The 15,439-nt window shown below is 35.9% G+C and overlaps 2 protein-coding genes across 2 annotated transcripts; one reads left to right on the forward strand and one right to left on the reverse strand.

Moving 5' to 3' along the window:
• The first annotated feature begins 220 nt into the window (after positions 1-220).
• LOC105630759 (glutamyl-tRNA reductase 1, chloroplastic) lies at positions 221-3,716 on the forward strand. Its single transcript, XM_089726177.1, has 3 exons — positions 221-913; positions 1,601-1,842; positions 2,217-3,716. Exons 1-3 carry the CDS (start codon positions 592-594, stop codon positions 3,339-3,341), a joined length of 1,689 nt encoding a protein of 562 aa, XP_089582303.1. The 5' UTR covers positions 221-591; the 3' UTR covers positions 3,342-3,716.
• A 1,849-nt stretch (positions 3,717-5,565) lies between these two features.
• On the reverse strand, positions 5,566-8,824 carry LOC149493478 (Zinc finger (C3HC4-type RING finger) family protein). Its single transcript, XM_089726075.1, has 2 exons — positions 8,017-8,824; positions 5,566-7,903 (listed from the first exon to the last, which is right to left on the reverse strand). The coding sequence occupies exons 1-2, from the start codon at positions 8,371-8,373 to the stop codon at positions 5,909-5,911; spliced, it is 2,352 nt and encodes a 783-aa protein (XP_089582201.1). The 5' UTR covers positions 8,374-8,824; the 3' UTR covers positions 5,566-5,908.
• Positions 8,825-15,439: the final 6,615 nt, after the last annotated feature.

The raw sequence follows: 15,439 nt of genomic DNA on the forward strand, positions 1-15,439 counted from the left end.
AATGACCAATATTTTGGAATGCAATAAATAAGAAGAAAAATAGAAAATTCATAGAATATCATTTAAATTTCTAAAAATAATAATAAAATTACATATTCTAAGTTCTCAACTGTGAAAATGAAAATAACTAGCTAGCATTGCATGATAAAGACATTGATGGCAAATATTAACTCCCGCAGTCTTTAGCCTAAAATATTGAGTGGGGTCGAAAGGGAAGATCGATACAGGCAACTATAAAGCGAGACGAAGAAGAAGAGAGATGATAAAGGAATGAGTGTGGATAAAACCTGTTCAACACCAGCCAATCAGACTTCACAAAACCAACACAGAAAATCCCAATCTTCTGCACTTTTTTATTTGCCAATTAGGACAATTTACAGCCTCCAATTGAGGAAGTCAATTTGCACCTCCAACATTTCCTAAAAATTCACAGACCAAAACCAAACCCAAACCCAACTAGGCCGATAGCATACCACACGCCCTTTCCTTTTCTTCCACGAACTTGGAGTTCGCTGGACAACCCATTAAACATCTCATCTTCTCAATCTCTCCTTCAAATTTTTGGCTTCTGGGTGCAAATTTTTTACCATAATGGCAGTTTCTAGCGGTTTTGCTACCACTTTGGCTGGTGCCAAGATGGAGACTTTGTTGCTCAATTCTACGTCTTCATCTTCATCTGGGTCTGCTTCTGCTACTTTGAGGGCTCATTTGATTTCGCCGGCACAACAGATACGGGTTATATGCAAGCCGGCGAATAGCAACAATTATCGAAGGATTTTATTGCAGAGAGGAAGGGTGAGATGTGAGGTTGCTGCTTCGACGGATGCTGTTGTTGAGACAGACAATAATATCGATCCGGCTAAGGTTTCTGGCATGTCTGCTCTTGAACAGCTCAAGACGTCTGCTGCTGACAGTGAGTCTCCTATTCTCTCCAATTGGATTTCAGTTTCTATTAAAAAGAAAAAAAGGAGAGAAAAAATTGACTGCTGGTTATTAAGATTTTTTCCAATGCACTGCTTAATTTCTTTGTGAGCAAATTCTAGAAGTATCACCAGTCTCTAATATGAACCTGGTTTTTATGTACATGAATTATACAAATTTTCGACCCGAACTGTATATCTTATTAGGAAAATGCTTGATTGGTTTTGTTCAATTCATTATTATATTAACTTGTTTCTAGAACATTTGGAGTAAAAGAAATTGAATTGAAAGATGTAACTGAAAACAAACCTTGTTTTTAAGCAGTTCTGCTACATACAGTGTGTGGTCTAACATTTCAAGAAATTAGCATTCAAATTTTCTACTTTGCATAAATTAGCATCTGGTATAGTTGAAGAGTGTTGTAGTTTAATTGCCCTGGTTATCATAATGAACGGTTTAAAGGAAGAGAGAAAGAGAAAGGGGGAATGATTTAATAAGTTGTCCAATCTGTGCAGTGGATAACAATACATACCATAGTTTATGTGTATCTAAGGACTTAAGCACTCTCTAAATTCCCATTATCCTGTGAAATTCTTTTTTTACTTTGTATTTGGATTGTGCATCATACTTTTCATATTGGTAATCTTTTGCTGATAATATTATTGCTGATCTCCAATAGGATATACAAAGGAAAGGGCTAGCATTGTGGTAATTGGGCTTAGTGTTCACACTGCACCAGTTGAAATGCGTGAAAAACTTGCCATTCCAGAAGCTGAATGGCCTCGAGCTATTGGAGAGCTATGTAATTTAAATCATATAGAAGAGGCTGCAGTTCTTAGCACGTGTAATAGAATGGAGATATATGTTGTGGCCCTATCTCAGCATAGAGGGGTCAAAGAAGTTACTGAATGGATGTCAAAGGTAACCCCTTCTTTTAGTATACTAAGAAACCCTTTGTAATTTTATCTGGTTCATCAATAGAATGGGAATTCTTCACGTGAATAGGGTTAGATAGAAATTATTAGATGAAAACTTTTGGTAGATTATCTTTGAGCTACTAAAATTATATGAAACTTCCCATGTCTACTGGTAAGGAACGTTTTCATTTATTTATTTATTAATTCATATTTCATTTTTGAAAGAAGAAATTACTTTGGTCTTGCTATTTATGTGATCTTCATTTTTATTTACATAATCTGTGATCTTCATTTTTATTTACATAATCTGTGATCTTCGTAGGCTTTCTGAACTCTGAAGGGCAGGCTAATAAATTGACATCTTTCTTTTGATTGCAGACAAGTGGCATTCCTGTTTCAGAAATTTGTGAACACCGGTTTTTACTGTACAACAATGATGCTACACAGCACATTTTTGAAGTGTCTGCAGGTCTTGACTCTCTTGTTCTAGGAGAAGGCCAAATTCTTGCTCAGGTTAAACAAGTTGTCAAAGTTGGCCAAGGAGTTGTTGGTTTTGGGCGGAACATTAGTGGGCTGTTTAAGCATGCAATATCTGTTGGCAAGCGGGTTAGGACTGAGACAAATATTTGTGCTGGAGCTGTTTCTGTAAGTTCTGCTGCTGTTGAACTGGCTTGGATGAAGCTTCCTGAATCTTCCCATGGTACCGCCAGAATGTTGGTGATTGGAGCAGGCAAGATGGGGAAGCTTGTAATCAAACACTTGGTAGCAAAGGGTTGCACGAAAATGGTGATCGTCAACAGAAGTGAGGAGAGAGTTGCAGCTATACGTGATGAGCTGAAGGATGTTGAGATCATTTACAAGCCCCTTGAAGAAATGCTAAACTGTGCTGCTGAAGCTGATGTTATTTTCACCAGTACAGCATCAGAAACCCCATTATTTTTGGAAGAACATGTTAAAGACCTTTCCTCTGTTGGTCCAGAGGTTGGAGGTTCAAGGTTATTTATAGACATCTCTGTTCCAAGGAATGTGGGCTCATGTGTCAATGCTGTTGACAATGTTCGAGTTTACAATGTCGATGATCTCAAGGAAGTCGTTGCTGCTAATAAAGAGGATCGCCTCCGGAAAGCAATGGAAGCTCAAGCTATTATTGCTGAGGAATCAAAACAATTTGAAGCCTGGAGGGATTCACTGGAGACTGTTCCTACAATCAAGAAATTGAGAGCTTATGCAGAGAGAATCAGGGTCGCAGAACTAGATAAATGCCTTTCAAAGATGGGTGAGGATATCCCAAAGAAAACAAGGAGAGCAGTAGATGATCTTAGCCGCGGTGTAGTTAACAAGCTACTTCACGGTCCAATGCAGCACTTGAGATGCGATGGGAGTGACAGCCGAACTCTAAGTGAGACCCTTGAGAATATGCATGCTCTTAACAGAATGTTCAGCCTTGAGACAGAAGTAGCTGTTTTGGAACAAAAGCTTAGAGCCAAAACAAGCCAGAAGTAAGTTCGTTATAAAATATCACTTTACGATACTTCACCACTTCCAAATTGAATAAGAGGAACACTCTCTGTCACCCCATTGTAAACTTCCCTTTAAGTGTCAAAATACAGATCCCTGCGAGGTATCCTCAAATTCATTTATCTTGTGTAAGACTTACTTCCTAACATGCATTTGCATCCAACCAAACATATATCCTGCATCTTCCTCAGCAGCCATTTGTCTTTAAGATTACACTAGAGAAAATAATCCTCGAGTTTAATTCATGTATGGATTTGTTCTTGAGTTTCCAGACTATATCTTGGATACTGTTTTATTATGATTGTTATTAATGTACTTCATAATTTCAATATAGAGACGTTCTTTGGTTGCGACTGTTCATTTTGGAATTTTCTCTTGAATCTTGATGAGTTTTGCTGAACTTGGTTTGTGGTTGTTCATTATAAGAAGGGCAAATTACAGTATAGTCTGGAAGGCTTAATGCAGTTCTCATTAGCCATGACAGAGAAGCTTTGGTTTTGTATGTCAACTGCTAAGGGTTGAGAATTGAGATGTATTGGCGCGGCCCGGCCCAGCCCAGCCCAGCCCATAGCTGTCATCTTCACGTCTTCAATCTTAACCCATAGGCTATGCTTAACTGGGTTAAGCTTTTCGTCTTCCGAATTGTGAATGCAGATTGGGCTTGCTAAACTGACACTTCATAGCCCTTTTTTAGGGAAATTGTCAAATTTATTGAATTGAATTTGTTAATACTTAAATAAATTTTAAATTTTACCGTATGGTGCAGTAAGCATGATAACACTTTAGAATTTTTCTGATATGTAGTAAGATAATGTTTGGTCAATATTAATATTTTTCAGTGTTGGATTGATAAGAATTACTAGTTTCTACTATTTGCCGGCTTGTTAACATATATATGTTACAGAAACAAATCAATGTTGAAGTTGAACTAATTTCTCCATTTCTGTCAATGTTGCTATTTAAATACACTCCTATATGAACAATTCCCGTGGATTCTGCCAATAATGCGTCGGTGACATTGAAGCTATGTACAGTAGATGGACAAAAACTCTTAGTTGGCAATTGACCAGTAATGTCAGTGATGGTTTTTATTTTTTGTAGCAACTAGAAGTTGATCTGTCACTGTATACATTTCCAGTTGGACAAACCACCTCTCCAGCTCAAGAATCCAAAGAAATCTACTGATACTTGTTTATGCTATCCTGTCATTTTTCCTGAGCTTTTTTTTTTTTTTTTTTTTTTTTTTTTTTTTTGTGTTAAGAGGGGGGGGGGGGGGGGGGGGTTGTGTGTTTGATGCATAGCAAATTTCAAAACTTTCTGTGGGATTGCAGGATGGTGGGTGAATTAAATTATTAGCTACATTTACTTTAATTGACGCTAAACCTGCTGTCCATTTATAAATTATATCCTTGCCTTGAGGAATGATAATGATCGGTTCTATGGATAAATTTACAAAATTTTTGAGTTGATAGTGACAGTAGTCACAAGATAGTATCTGTAGCTGTGCTGTCATTTAGTAAGTTGTTATTTCCAATTATATCTAATTAGTAATCATAAATGTTAAATTGTTCTATATGATGATTTGGACCAGACTATATATGCTTTACTATTATTTAAGATGTAACGCTACATATATAGCTCTTGTTTTTAATTTCATATTGTAATAAGATAAGATCAGGACAAGTTCTTTTCAAAGCATATTCTGTGCATCAAAAGAGAAATTTGGAATTCTTTATTCTTGGAAGGAAGGTTTTGAATTTCGACGGATGGTTCTGGCGGAAGAAATATTTTATGTATATAAAAAAGAGAAAAAGGAAAGGCAAATTTATTTATTCTACTACATGGTCCTAATGCCATCATGAGAGTCTATGTGTAATTGTACTTTATAAAATACAAAATTCATAATCACAAAATGATTCAATCATCATTTCAAAGTTGCAGCTACCCCAAATCATTTTGTCCTATAAATATAAATATAATGTTCCCAACCCTATTCTTCTCCTTTTTACACCTTATTAAAAACCCAAAATCATATATCTACACATTATTGATAATGACAATACCTCCCATATATAAAAACAAGCCTTATCTATAAAATTGCCCCTAACTTTGTAACCACCTTACACAGAATTTTTAAAAATCATAATTTTTTCAAAGGTGCTATTTAATCACAAAAATTGCTAATCTCTCTATAGATTATCAGAGGAAATTCGGGCAAATTTATGCATTAGACTTTTATTATCTCATAGAAGATAAAAGAAAAGAAAATGTCCATTTCCCTAGGCATTTACAACTGAATTGATGATGACAATCCCTACAGTACCATTGGAGCCAAATTCTCTTCAAGTGGATTCAATTTTGATTGAAAATTTTAATTTTGATGAAGACAAGCTTATATCTCTAATTAATCCTGTGGGCGCATTTTTCTCTTCCCGCGCCGTCTGCTACCAGCTCGCCTTTTTTTATATTTATTATATTTATCTAATTATAATCCACGATTCCAATGTACCTTCATTTTTTCTTTTTTCTTTTTTTTAAGGGAAAAAAAAATATTAAAATCTAGCGTTTTCGAAGCCGTGCAAATCGCTAACTTTGTTCAACGACTTCTTCATCATGGCTACCTTAGCCAACTTCTCCGCCGCTCTCCAAGCTGATGTCGGCGTAAGTGGCTCTCCATTTTCGTCTATCACTATCATCGTCTCCTTCTCCCTCTCGCTCCCTCTCCGCCGTTGGATCATCATCTGCTGTTGTTGTTGCTGCTGCTGCTGCTGTTCTAGTTGATGCTGTTTTCTCCAGTGTAACTCCGCCAGCTCCACCTCCAATCCTCTTATGTACTCATCGACGGATATGGAGCTTGATTGCAGTAACAAAGCCCGGGATGATGCCAGCAAGTGGTGAGCGCTTGTGAAATCATTGTGCTCTACTAGTCTTCGAGCCTCAGCTATGGCTCGAGTGGTGATGAAATGATTCCTCAACCGTTCAATTTTGGGAGCCGATGATCTTACTGCGCGGGGACGAGGAACCAGTAAGGCCTGATCGCGGCCGTATACCACCTCTTGAGTGGAGGGGTCCTTGTAAAGGCAACGAACAGATATCACGTGGTGGGACCCTACAGCTGACGACGGGACCCTTAGCTCAATCAATAGTTCCCTCTCTTCTTCTGCGTACAAATCGCCAAGCCGAACCGAGCCGGAGCTAAGCACGGTGGGCCTTGAATGGCATGAATATACAGCTAATATCTCCGCCGGCGCCGATCCGGGGGCGAAGCTGAGCTGAACTCTTAAGTCTCGTACAACCACACTTAGTAGCCCACCAACGCATTTAGCAAATGCGTCCTCGGCTGGCTCCTGGCTGTAGCTGCCGCTTTGACCGAAACCAAACGCATGAACTGGGATCTCAATATGAGCAAATCGAGTCGACGATACATTGCCTGAAGTATGCCGTTGATTGGCAGTATTGCTTTGGACTCGTTCATCCTGACCGTCAGATAATAACATGACACTCGCAACGGGATTTCGTTCTCTCCTGTCTTCAAGCACTTTTGTCGCTTTCCTTAATGCGTCCGCCACACTGGTCCCCTGACCACACACGAGCCGGTCAATGATACGGCGAGCCGCTCGCTGACCGTGAGCCGTCATTCTCCTTAAAGGCAAAAGCCTCTTAGGATTCGAAGAGAAAGCCACAATTGAAAGCCGATCAGCCGAGCCGAGGGAAGAAATCACCAGACGCATAGCTCGCTTAAGCATGTGTAGCTTAGCGCCGGTCATGCTCCCGCTCACATCAAGCACTGTGACCAAATCAATTGGCGCTCTATGAGAAGGGTCCAAAAGCGGCGCCGTATTATTAATTCTTCCCTGTTGCGGCGGTGGTGGCGCTTTCACTCTCAATGCCACGGCATAAGTTTCATAGCCACGGCCCACTGAAACAACAGCAGCTTCAGGCAATAATCTGACTTGAACATTTCTAGAATCTCTGGTGCCATTGACCGGAACATCATCGGATTTTATTGAAGACGAAGGAGTTGGATTCACAAAGAATCCTTGAAATTCCTCAACGTCGTCTTCTTCTTCTTCTTCAACATTCTCATCGGCTTCAGGAATGGGAATAAATCTCCCACCGGCGGTTGGAGAGAGCAATGGCTCATCATCACCATAAGATTTCGAATCAGAGGTTTTTGGTGATGGATTTCGTTGCTGTTGGGGTTCATGTTTTGGTGTGATATTCTTTATGGCTCTAGGTGAAGATTCTACCACGACTTTTTTCTCTTCAAGTTTGGGTTTGTTATCACTGTTGGTGTTATTATAAATGGCAGCATTGGCTTTCTCAACGGCATCGTTTTGTTGCTGAGTTTCAGGATGGAGATTTTTATGGATGGCGAGTAAAGGAACATCCTTCCAGGTAGCGTTACAGACGGGGCACACGAGACTGCCATGCTTACGGACATGGGCGGCTATGCAAGGGAAATGAAAAGCGTGTGCACATTCTGCTGTGTATATTGCGGTGCCTTGACCTGTCTTCACGCTATTCAAACAGATTCCACAGCTACTCTGCAAAAGGAAAAAGGAAAAAACCAAGTCAAATTCCTTCATCATTGCAGCATTAGATCTCACAACTTTTTACGTTACCGAAAGGAATATGATATCAAAAGTACTAAACTTACCCTGAACTTGAAGCTATTCTTGAAAAGAGAAAGCTTGAGAGGAGATCGAGGAGAAGATGGATTTGAACTTTTAGGTGCTTTAGGAGTGTTTTTGCAATGGAGGACAGGACTTTCAGTAGTGGAAGATGGTTCGACCGTATTAGTAACAGTTCGGCAACGCAAGCTTGGACTTGAGACGGGTTGTGAGTGTAGGCGAGGTGTGGTGGGGTTGCTTCCCCCGGAAAGGAACCCTAGCTTAGCATAGCTTCTAGGGCTTGGACTTGGACTAGGACTTGTTTGCTGCTTATCTGAAACTGAGCTGTTATCTGAGTCTCTAGGGATAGTTGTGCAAAAGGCTCTTCTCCAACCAGTACCCATTCTTAGTGATGAAGACTATGAATAAAGCAAGACTAGTTTCCTTTTCTTTTTGCTCCTACTAAATCTTTCTATCTCCACTTTTCTTTATCTTTTCTAGAGATGAAGAAGATAAAGAAAAAGAAGTTTTGTTTTGATCGATCTGAGGTTGCCACAGAAGACAAAAGCGCAGGATCAGATTCAGCAATAAGAGCATGGGATCAAACGAAAAGAAAAGCTAAGAGACAAACAAGTGGGATTTTAAGAGTAAATAACACAACACCATAGCAGACTCTCTGTTTCTATTTCTATTTCTCTTTTGCTTTCATTTCTTTTTTTTTTCTTTTTGCCCTTTTCCTTCCTGTTTCCGCTTTCTATTCTATATTGCGCTCTCTCTTTCTATCGATAACCCCAAAAAGATATCTGGCAACTTAAAGGCTTGAGATCTACTGCTTCTCTTTCTCTGTGTTTGATATAACACAGTTTTGCTTTGAATATATATTCTTTGGAAATGGTAAATAAGGAGTTTACCCAGGTGACCGGCACGTGGTTGTTTTATTTTTACCTAGCCGGTCAAAGTTCAAGCCAAACTGTAGACCACGTTATGGCCAACGACCTGTAAACTGGTCACCAACTCTTATATGCTCCCATGCTCTTTTAAGAATCTCGTTTCACGCGCCGTTACTGCACGCGAATTAAACTAAATTCACGTGATCTCCATGAGCATTGAATGCGTGGCGTTCACTTTCATAACTGAGAGTAGGATCAGAACTGGAAATGTCGGGTTTGTCTCTGCCGTGCATGCATTCGAACATATGGTATGGTGATGGGAGGGTGGTTAATTATCCAGTGTTCCTGAGAAGCAAATTCAAAATCTGCAATTAGCATAATCAACCGTTGATCAAATAATATGATTTTGTCATGATGGTATAATCAGTGAAAGGAATCTGAAACAGTTAGCCCTTGCAATGTGGGACCACAGGAGCGGCGGTTGTAGAAGATACAGGTTGTTAACATTTACATTTCCATGCACTTTAAAAAATAAAAATGTATTAAAAAATAATTCATGGAGTAAGTAAGTCTTTAATAATAGGTGTAGGAGGTCGAACCTAGGATTGCCAATGGACAGGCTACGGCAGTGAAAAGATTGGAAGTGGTAAAAAGGGCCATATTGTCAAGGTCACCCGTTACCGTATATAAATGCAAAGGAAAGTGAAAACCATTAAATGGAGTGTAGTAGGAAGTCAGATTTTGTGAGTGGCTCAGACACCCACATGACTAGTCCTGTATAGAGTTGTCAGGGGTTTTGAGACTACTACCGTATACAGGCCCCTCTTTAGGTCTTTGTGTCCTTCTTAACATGTCAAAATTGAAACTTTCTATATACTGCGGGTCCGGGTTAACAAATAGAGGGTCCATATCAAATTTACCGTTTTAATAAGTACGGATCACGAGATTTCTGGGTTACACTCTTTATCTTCTTATTATATCATATGCTTTTCTTCTAACTGCAATCTAAAATTTGTGTAAAATTGTTTTATTGTATAGACGGAGAACGAAACCAAGCCTTTGCGAGGGAGTGAGTGAAAACGAGAGAGAAGTGAAAGCCGAAAGGCAGAGGGAAAGTTATGTCGTTTGCGCCTGTTTTGGTACACTGGTGAATCTGATATGTGAAGGGAGGGACAGATGAATATCAATTACCTGGGACCACCAAAATTTTCACCCGAAAATGAAGTGAAACTGTGAAAGAGAGGTGATTGAAGGTAAAATTCCTTATATGCCCTTCCCTTATTATTAAGGTAAAATTAGTGAGAGTAAAATTATCAATTAAATATGCTACTTATTTCACATCACTCGTAACCATAGCCACTCAATTTTACCCCGCTCCCAAACAAGTACTGCCTGTTTGAAATTACAGGAATAAATTGCTATGGATAGAGAGGGGGGAAAAGAAACGTCATTACGAAAACTAGTTTTTTCTACTGCTTGGAAAAAACGGCCTTCGGTTCGCCAAAATGTTCTTGGAGAGAAACCATGGGGAGGCATTACTTTCACTTAAATTAAAATTACCATTTTACTCAAAATAAATAAATAAATAAATACTATTATTTTTACAAGTATATAAGGGTATAAAAGTAGTTTTATATTTTAAATCTTCATTTTTTTAATTTACAAAATTAAAAAAAAAAAATTATATTTCTTATTTTTGCTTTCCCATCCTTTTCGACCTTCTTCAAACAATCATTGGAAATAAATATTCTCTTCCTTTACAATTCTCTTCCCCACCCTTGCTCTCCACAAAGCCTTACAGTCTGTACGGGGAGAAGGGAAAATTGGAAGGAAAGAAAATAAACAATGCAATTCTTCCTTATTTTCCTCTTTTATTTTCTTTCCTCTCCTTCCCAAACATAGTGTTGAGTTACTATCAATAAGAGTTTTGAGTCACCAAACAAGGAGAAATTTTTAAAATTTTCAAAAATAAAATCTAATTAAGCCCATAAAATTAAATATCAAGTATCTACTATAGGTAAACAAATTGCTCATTATTATTGTCAAAATCTATAATTCTCAATTACATATAGAAAGGAAAATTTTGACAAAAGAAAAATAATTTCCCTTCCTTTTGTTTTGATATAGGAAAAAAAAATTAACCCAGGTTCCTATTGATTTCGATCCTGGAACTATCGTTCTTGGTTCCTAAGAAGGGTGATACACAAATTGAACGGTTCTTACAGGGTTTTCAAACGATGGTGTTGAGATCGTCGGCTTCGGTTTGGAACGAAAACGAAACATCTCTTTTTTAACTTTTATTTTAATATATTTAGAAATTAGAAATTTAATAGTACATTTTTAAAATAAAATTAAAAAAAAAAAAAGAATTTAATTAGAGTAGGGAGATTAGGCCGCGAAGTCCAATGAATGAGGCAGAGGCCAGAGCCAGCAACAGTTAATTACTTTATTAAAGTCAGTAAAACCAAAATCTCAGTCTCAGGAAAGAGTTCCTTCCCGAAAATAAGCGTCACCCACAATGTCACAGCCCTCACTGCCACCGTCACCGTTTCATCTCAGTCTAATCAAGGCAACCGCTGTTAACGCCGTTGGTTTATCTAGATGGCATACAAACTAGCTGACCTCATTCTGAACATCGAGAACTACGAACCCGATGGACAGAATGTGTCAAAATGTCAACTCCTTCCTTGAATAAACTCATTCTACTAATCTTCAACTAATCTTTTTTGAATTATTACTGCGAGTTAGGCAAAGTGATTCCACTTTTTAATTAATTAATTAATTAATTAATTACAATCTTTAGGTTTCCGTGTGAGAATTAACTGAGTACGTTTTTTACTTTTTGGTTTGATTTGGAAGGGCTATGGGGTAGGGAGTTGGTGGTGTTTTGCCAAATTTTATTAGTGCTTATGTTGTGGGAGACAACACTCAACTCCTATTCTCTATTCCTTCCAATTTGGCTGCAATTCAACAACAAAAACACTGCATTCTTTGGCCCTGCGTTGTCGGCTTACTTCTCTTTTATTCCAATTCTTCATAGAATTGTGTTTCATGAGTATTTATCCAATTTAAGTACTCGTTTGGTATAAGCAAAGTTAGCCATGTAAGTTAACTTTCTAGGAATACCCTATTCGTCAATATAAATTATTTTGGGACATTTCCAATAATAATGTAACGTAGATTTATTGCAACTTAAATAAATTAAAGGTAGTACAGTCTATTCACTCAATAATATAATGTAATTTGGACAATAATTTACTACTTTGTCTAACAGTATATATGACTTCTTTTACTTTTAAATATTTCCTAAAACAAAATCTAAAAAGATATACTCTATATGTCTTAAAATATAAATCGTTTAAAGTTTTTGTATAAGAATTAAAGAAGTAATAAATTCTTCTATATTATAACAAAACTAACTAAGAGTAATTTAATTAAAATTATCCTTTATGGTCAAAAGTATTTATTTTATTTAATTTAAATAAATATAATATTAAAAAATATCATTTATTATTTCTTAAAATATTCAAAATCATTTATTTTTTTATATTTTCAAATAAAATAATTATGTAAAGAGGATTTATATTTTGGTAGGGAGCGAATATCATTTTGAAACAGAGGCTAAAATGGATGAATCAACTCTCATTGCTTGTAGCTACTAGCTAGAGACTCGATCTAGTAGCTTTTTTTTTTATGATTATTTTTTAACCTTGTAGAGATTAATTTGATGTTAACCTCCACTAATGTAATATAAAAATGGTGTTATATGTAGAGAAGCAAGGAAGATTTGGCAGCACATCACATGCAAGGTAAAATAGTCAAAAATCAGATTTCTACTTTTTAAGCATTTAGGTGAAGGAGAAGGAAAGGAACCTACCATTCCTTTACACGTGTAGACCATGACAAAACTCCATATCCAAGCAACAGTTCATAAAAATCTTCCTTTGAATTATAAAAAATGTAATCATCATATCATAACTTAACTAATTCATTATTGTTTTACCCTAATCCTATGGTGTAATTGCATTTTCATAAAAGATAAATCATGTATATTCTTTTCTTACGAACGAAATGTTACTTTCAAAAAATTTGAATAAACTCATATGCCAAATGTAGGTATGTCATTAGCTCAATAGAGCCTACATGCCATCCACGGTGGTCTTGGCATACCATGTGTGATGCCCACGTAATCACTGATAGACAAGTTCCTTATCTAGTTATCTTAATCCATATGGCTTGATTTTTTTTTTCTTCTTAATTTATAATTTTTATAAAAGTTTTCTAATTAATGATTGGTGTTTTGTGTTGACCACACATTTTAAGAAAAATCCTACTAACAAAATTTCCCTACCTGCTTGTTTTTTTATGGGAATTATTTTTTATTTTTTATTGCAAAAATTAGGAAAAGAAAGCAATTAAAAATAAATAAAAAAAATATTAATTTTTGTTCGACTTTTTGTGATACGGTAAGTGAAGAAGTCCTCTAAACAATCCAAAAACGTAAAAGGAAACAAAACTTGCCGCCCATAATAAAAGTGATCATCTCTAATGGACCCTCACATGGTGTATTAGACTCAATAATGCTCATCGTTTTGTGCAATATGTATTTATTAAAATATGGAAATAATGTTGAATTTCATTTTTATTTTTTTAAAAATATGCATATTATTTTTCTGTTATAATTTATTGGTTTAGGTGATGGAAGAGAGAGAGATGCATCTGCTTGCAGACTCATTCCATATAATCATATATATATATATATATATATATATATATATATATATATATTATTGAAATAAATAAATAAATAAATAAATAATCCAAAGATGACCAACCCTTTTGAGTTTTGACCACCAATAGAATAGAAAATGTGGGTTCAACTTTATGCGTATCTTAAGCACATTGTTATTATTATTTGGGCTTTGTCTAAGAAATTATAGGGCCATACCATACCCTGTTTAAGGGCATAAACCCTCCAATACACTCACTGGCACGTGAATGGTGGGTCAACTCTTACCCTATATTTATCTAGTTTTAATCAACAAGGGCAGGTTCTATTCTATTTATAAGATTTTCTGTTTAGGGTGTCCTTAATGAAATTATTTTTAGAATTTTATACAAATGCCCACATGCCACATGACATAATTGGACATCCCATATGCAAAAGATCCCATCATTTCACACACCCCCAATTTGTGGATTGTTCATATGCAATTTGACTCTTTTTAATTAATTAATTAATTAATTAATTATGCCATATCTATAAAATTAAATTCTATAAATTCTTTCTCCTAATTATGACCTAAATTTCAACATTTGGCTGCCCAACGTTTTATGTAACATATAGGATATGTCTAAATTTTGTAAGGTTAATGTTTAAGTATTTAGTTGTTTATGATTATTTAATATGAATTTTAAGTATTTAGTTGGCTCGATATAACTAATTAATCCAAAATAAAAATCAATTAATTAATATAATTAATGGATTCCAAAAAACGTAAATACTATCTAAACTAAAATTATTTCAGGAAGATCATTGTTTTGTGAATCAAAATAATTTTTAATTAATTATATTGTAATAGATCTAACCAGAACGTGGTTGATTCATTATTATTGATTATGATTCAACAACAGACTAAAGACACCATGTGTCAATGTGATCAAATCCTAAATGTGCAATATTTTACTACTTAAGTTTCTGAGAAATTGGGATCTCAAATCACTTAATCCATTACATAATTAAGATTAGTCACATAATTAAATATCATGTCATTCTCCATTTCTCCACTCGCATTTCTGAAACTGCTGATTTTGGGTGCGCTGGCGGCGGCGTGGCTTTGGTATCTTTCTATATTTAATTTCCATTTCATATTTTTTATTTATTTTTTTTATGTAACTTGGTTTGAAGTTATAGAATATAGAAATACATATAAATTCTAGATTGAACAATAATCAAATAATTAAAGAATTATAAAATAATATAAATCCACGTGTATAATTAGAGTTAATGGAGTTATTATTCAAAATTTTAACTTTCCTTATAATCGAAATATTCTTGAAGGAGTTTTTAAAATCAATTTAAAAAATTAATTTCCTTGCACATAAATTAATACGAGAATACACCTAATTTTAAACTACTAAAAGTCTGGAGTTGTCATAATTAAGTAACTTGATTAATTATTGGAAGTTGGGTTCAAGAAAGGTTAAAATTGAAATAGTTGGAGAAATTTTTTATTTTGCATAGAAACTAATTAATTTAAGAATTGATATCTGTGGCATTAATGAGCTCGAAAGCGAAAGCTTTCCTTCCTGTTTGTTGTTGAGATGTTGGGGGAGGGGGATGACATATTAAATTAGGATATCTCAATGAATAGGGTATAAGGGATATATAGGTAATAGCACCAACCCTTTACTCCTACTATTATTGATAGCGACTGAGGCAAATTGAAACATGGTCCCAAAGCCTCTGTCTTAAAACCTGCAATAAGTAATTACCCTTCCCATATTGTCCTTTACTCCAAATTTTCCACCAAAAAATTTCTCCAGTGACAAAGATGAGTGGCCATGTGATTGTCTCCTT

The sequence above is a fragment of the Jatropha curcas genome, chromosome 9 (assembly GCF_041381405.1).
Source record: "Jatropha curcas cultivar XTBG-Jc1 chromosome 9, XTBG_Jcur_1.0, whole genome shotgun sequence".
Classification (NCBI taxonomy): Eukaryota; Viridiplantae; Streptophyta; class Magnoliopsida; order Malpighiales; family Euphorbiaceae; genus Jatropha; species Jatropha curcas.

What these genes read in the sequence shown, in the direction of transcription:
- LOC105630759 (XM_089726177.1), top strand. Translation starts at nt 592, where the DNA reads ATGGCAGTTTCTAGCGGTTTTGCTACCACTTTGGCTGGTGCCAAGATG. An exon ending in CAAGACGTCTGCTGCTGACA is followed by an intron (nt 914 to 1,600) that starts GTGAGTCTCCTA and finishes GATCTCCAATAG; the next exon opens with GATATACAAAGGAAAGGGCT. An exon ending in TTACTGAATGGATGTCAAAG is followed by an intron (nt 1,843 to 2,216) that starts GTAACCCCTTCT and finishes TTTTGATTGCAG; the next exon opens with ACAAGTGGCATTCCTGTTTC.
- LOC149493478 (XM_089726075.1), bottom strand. Translation starts at nt 8,373, where the DNA reads ATGGGTACTGGTTGGAGAAGAGCCTTTTGCACAACTATCCCTAGAGAC. An exon ending in AGAATAGCTTCAAGTTCAGG is followed by an intron (nt 7,904 to 8,016) that starts GTAAGTTTAGTA and finishes TTCCTTTTGCAG; the next exon opens with AGTAGCTGTGGAATCTGTTT.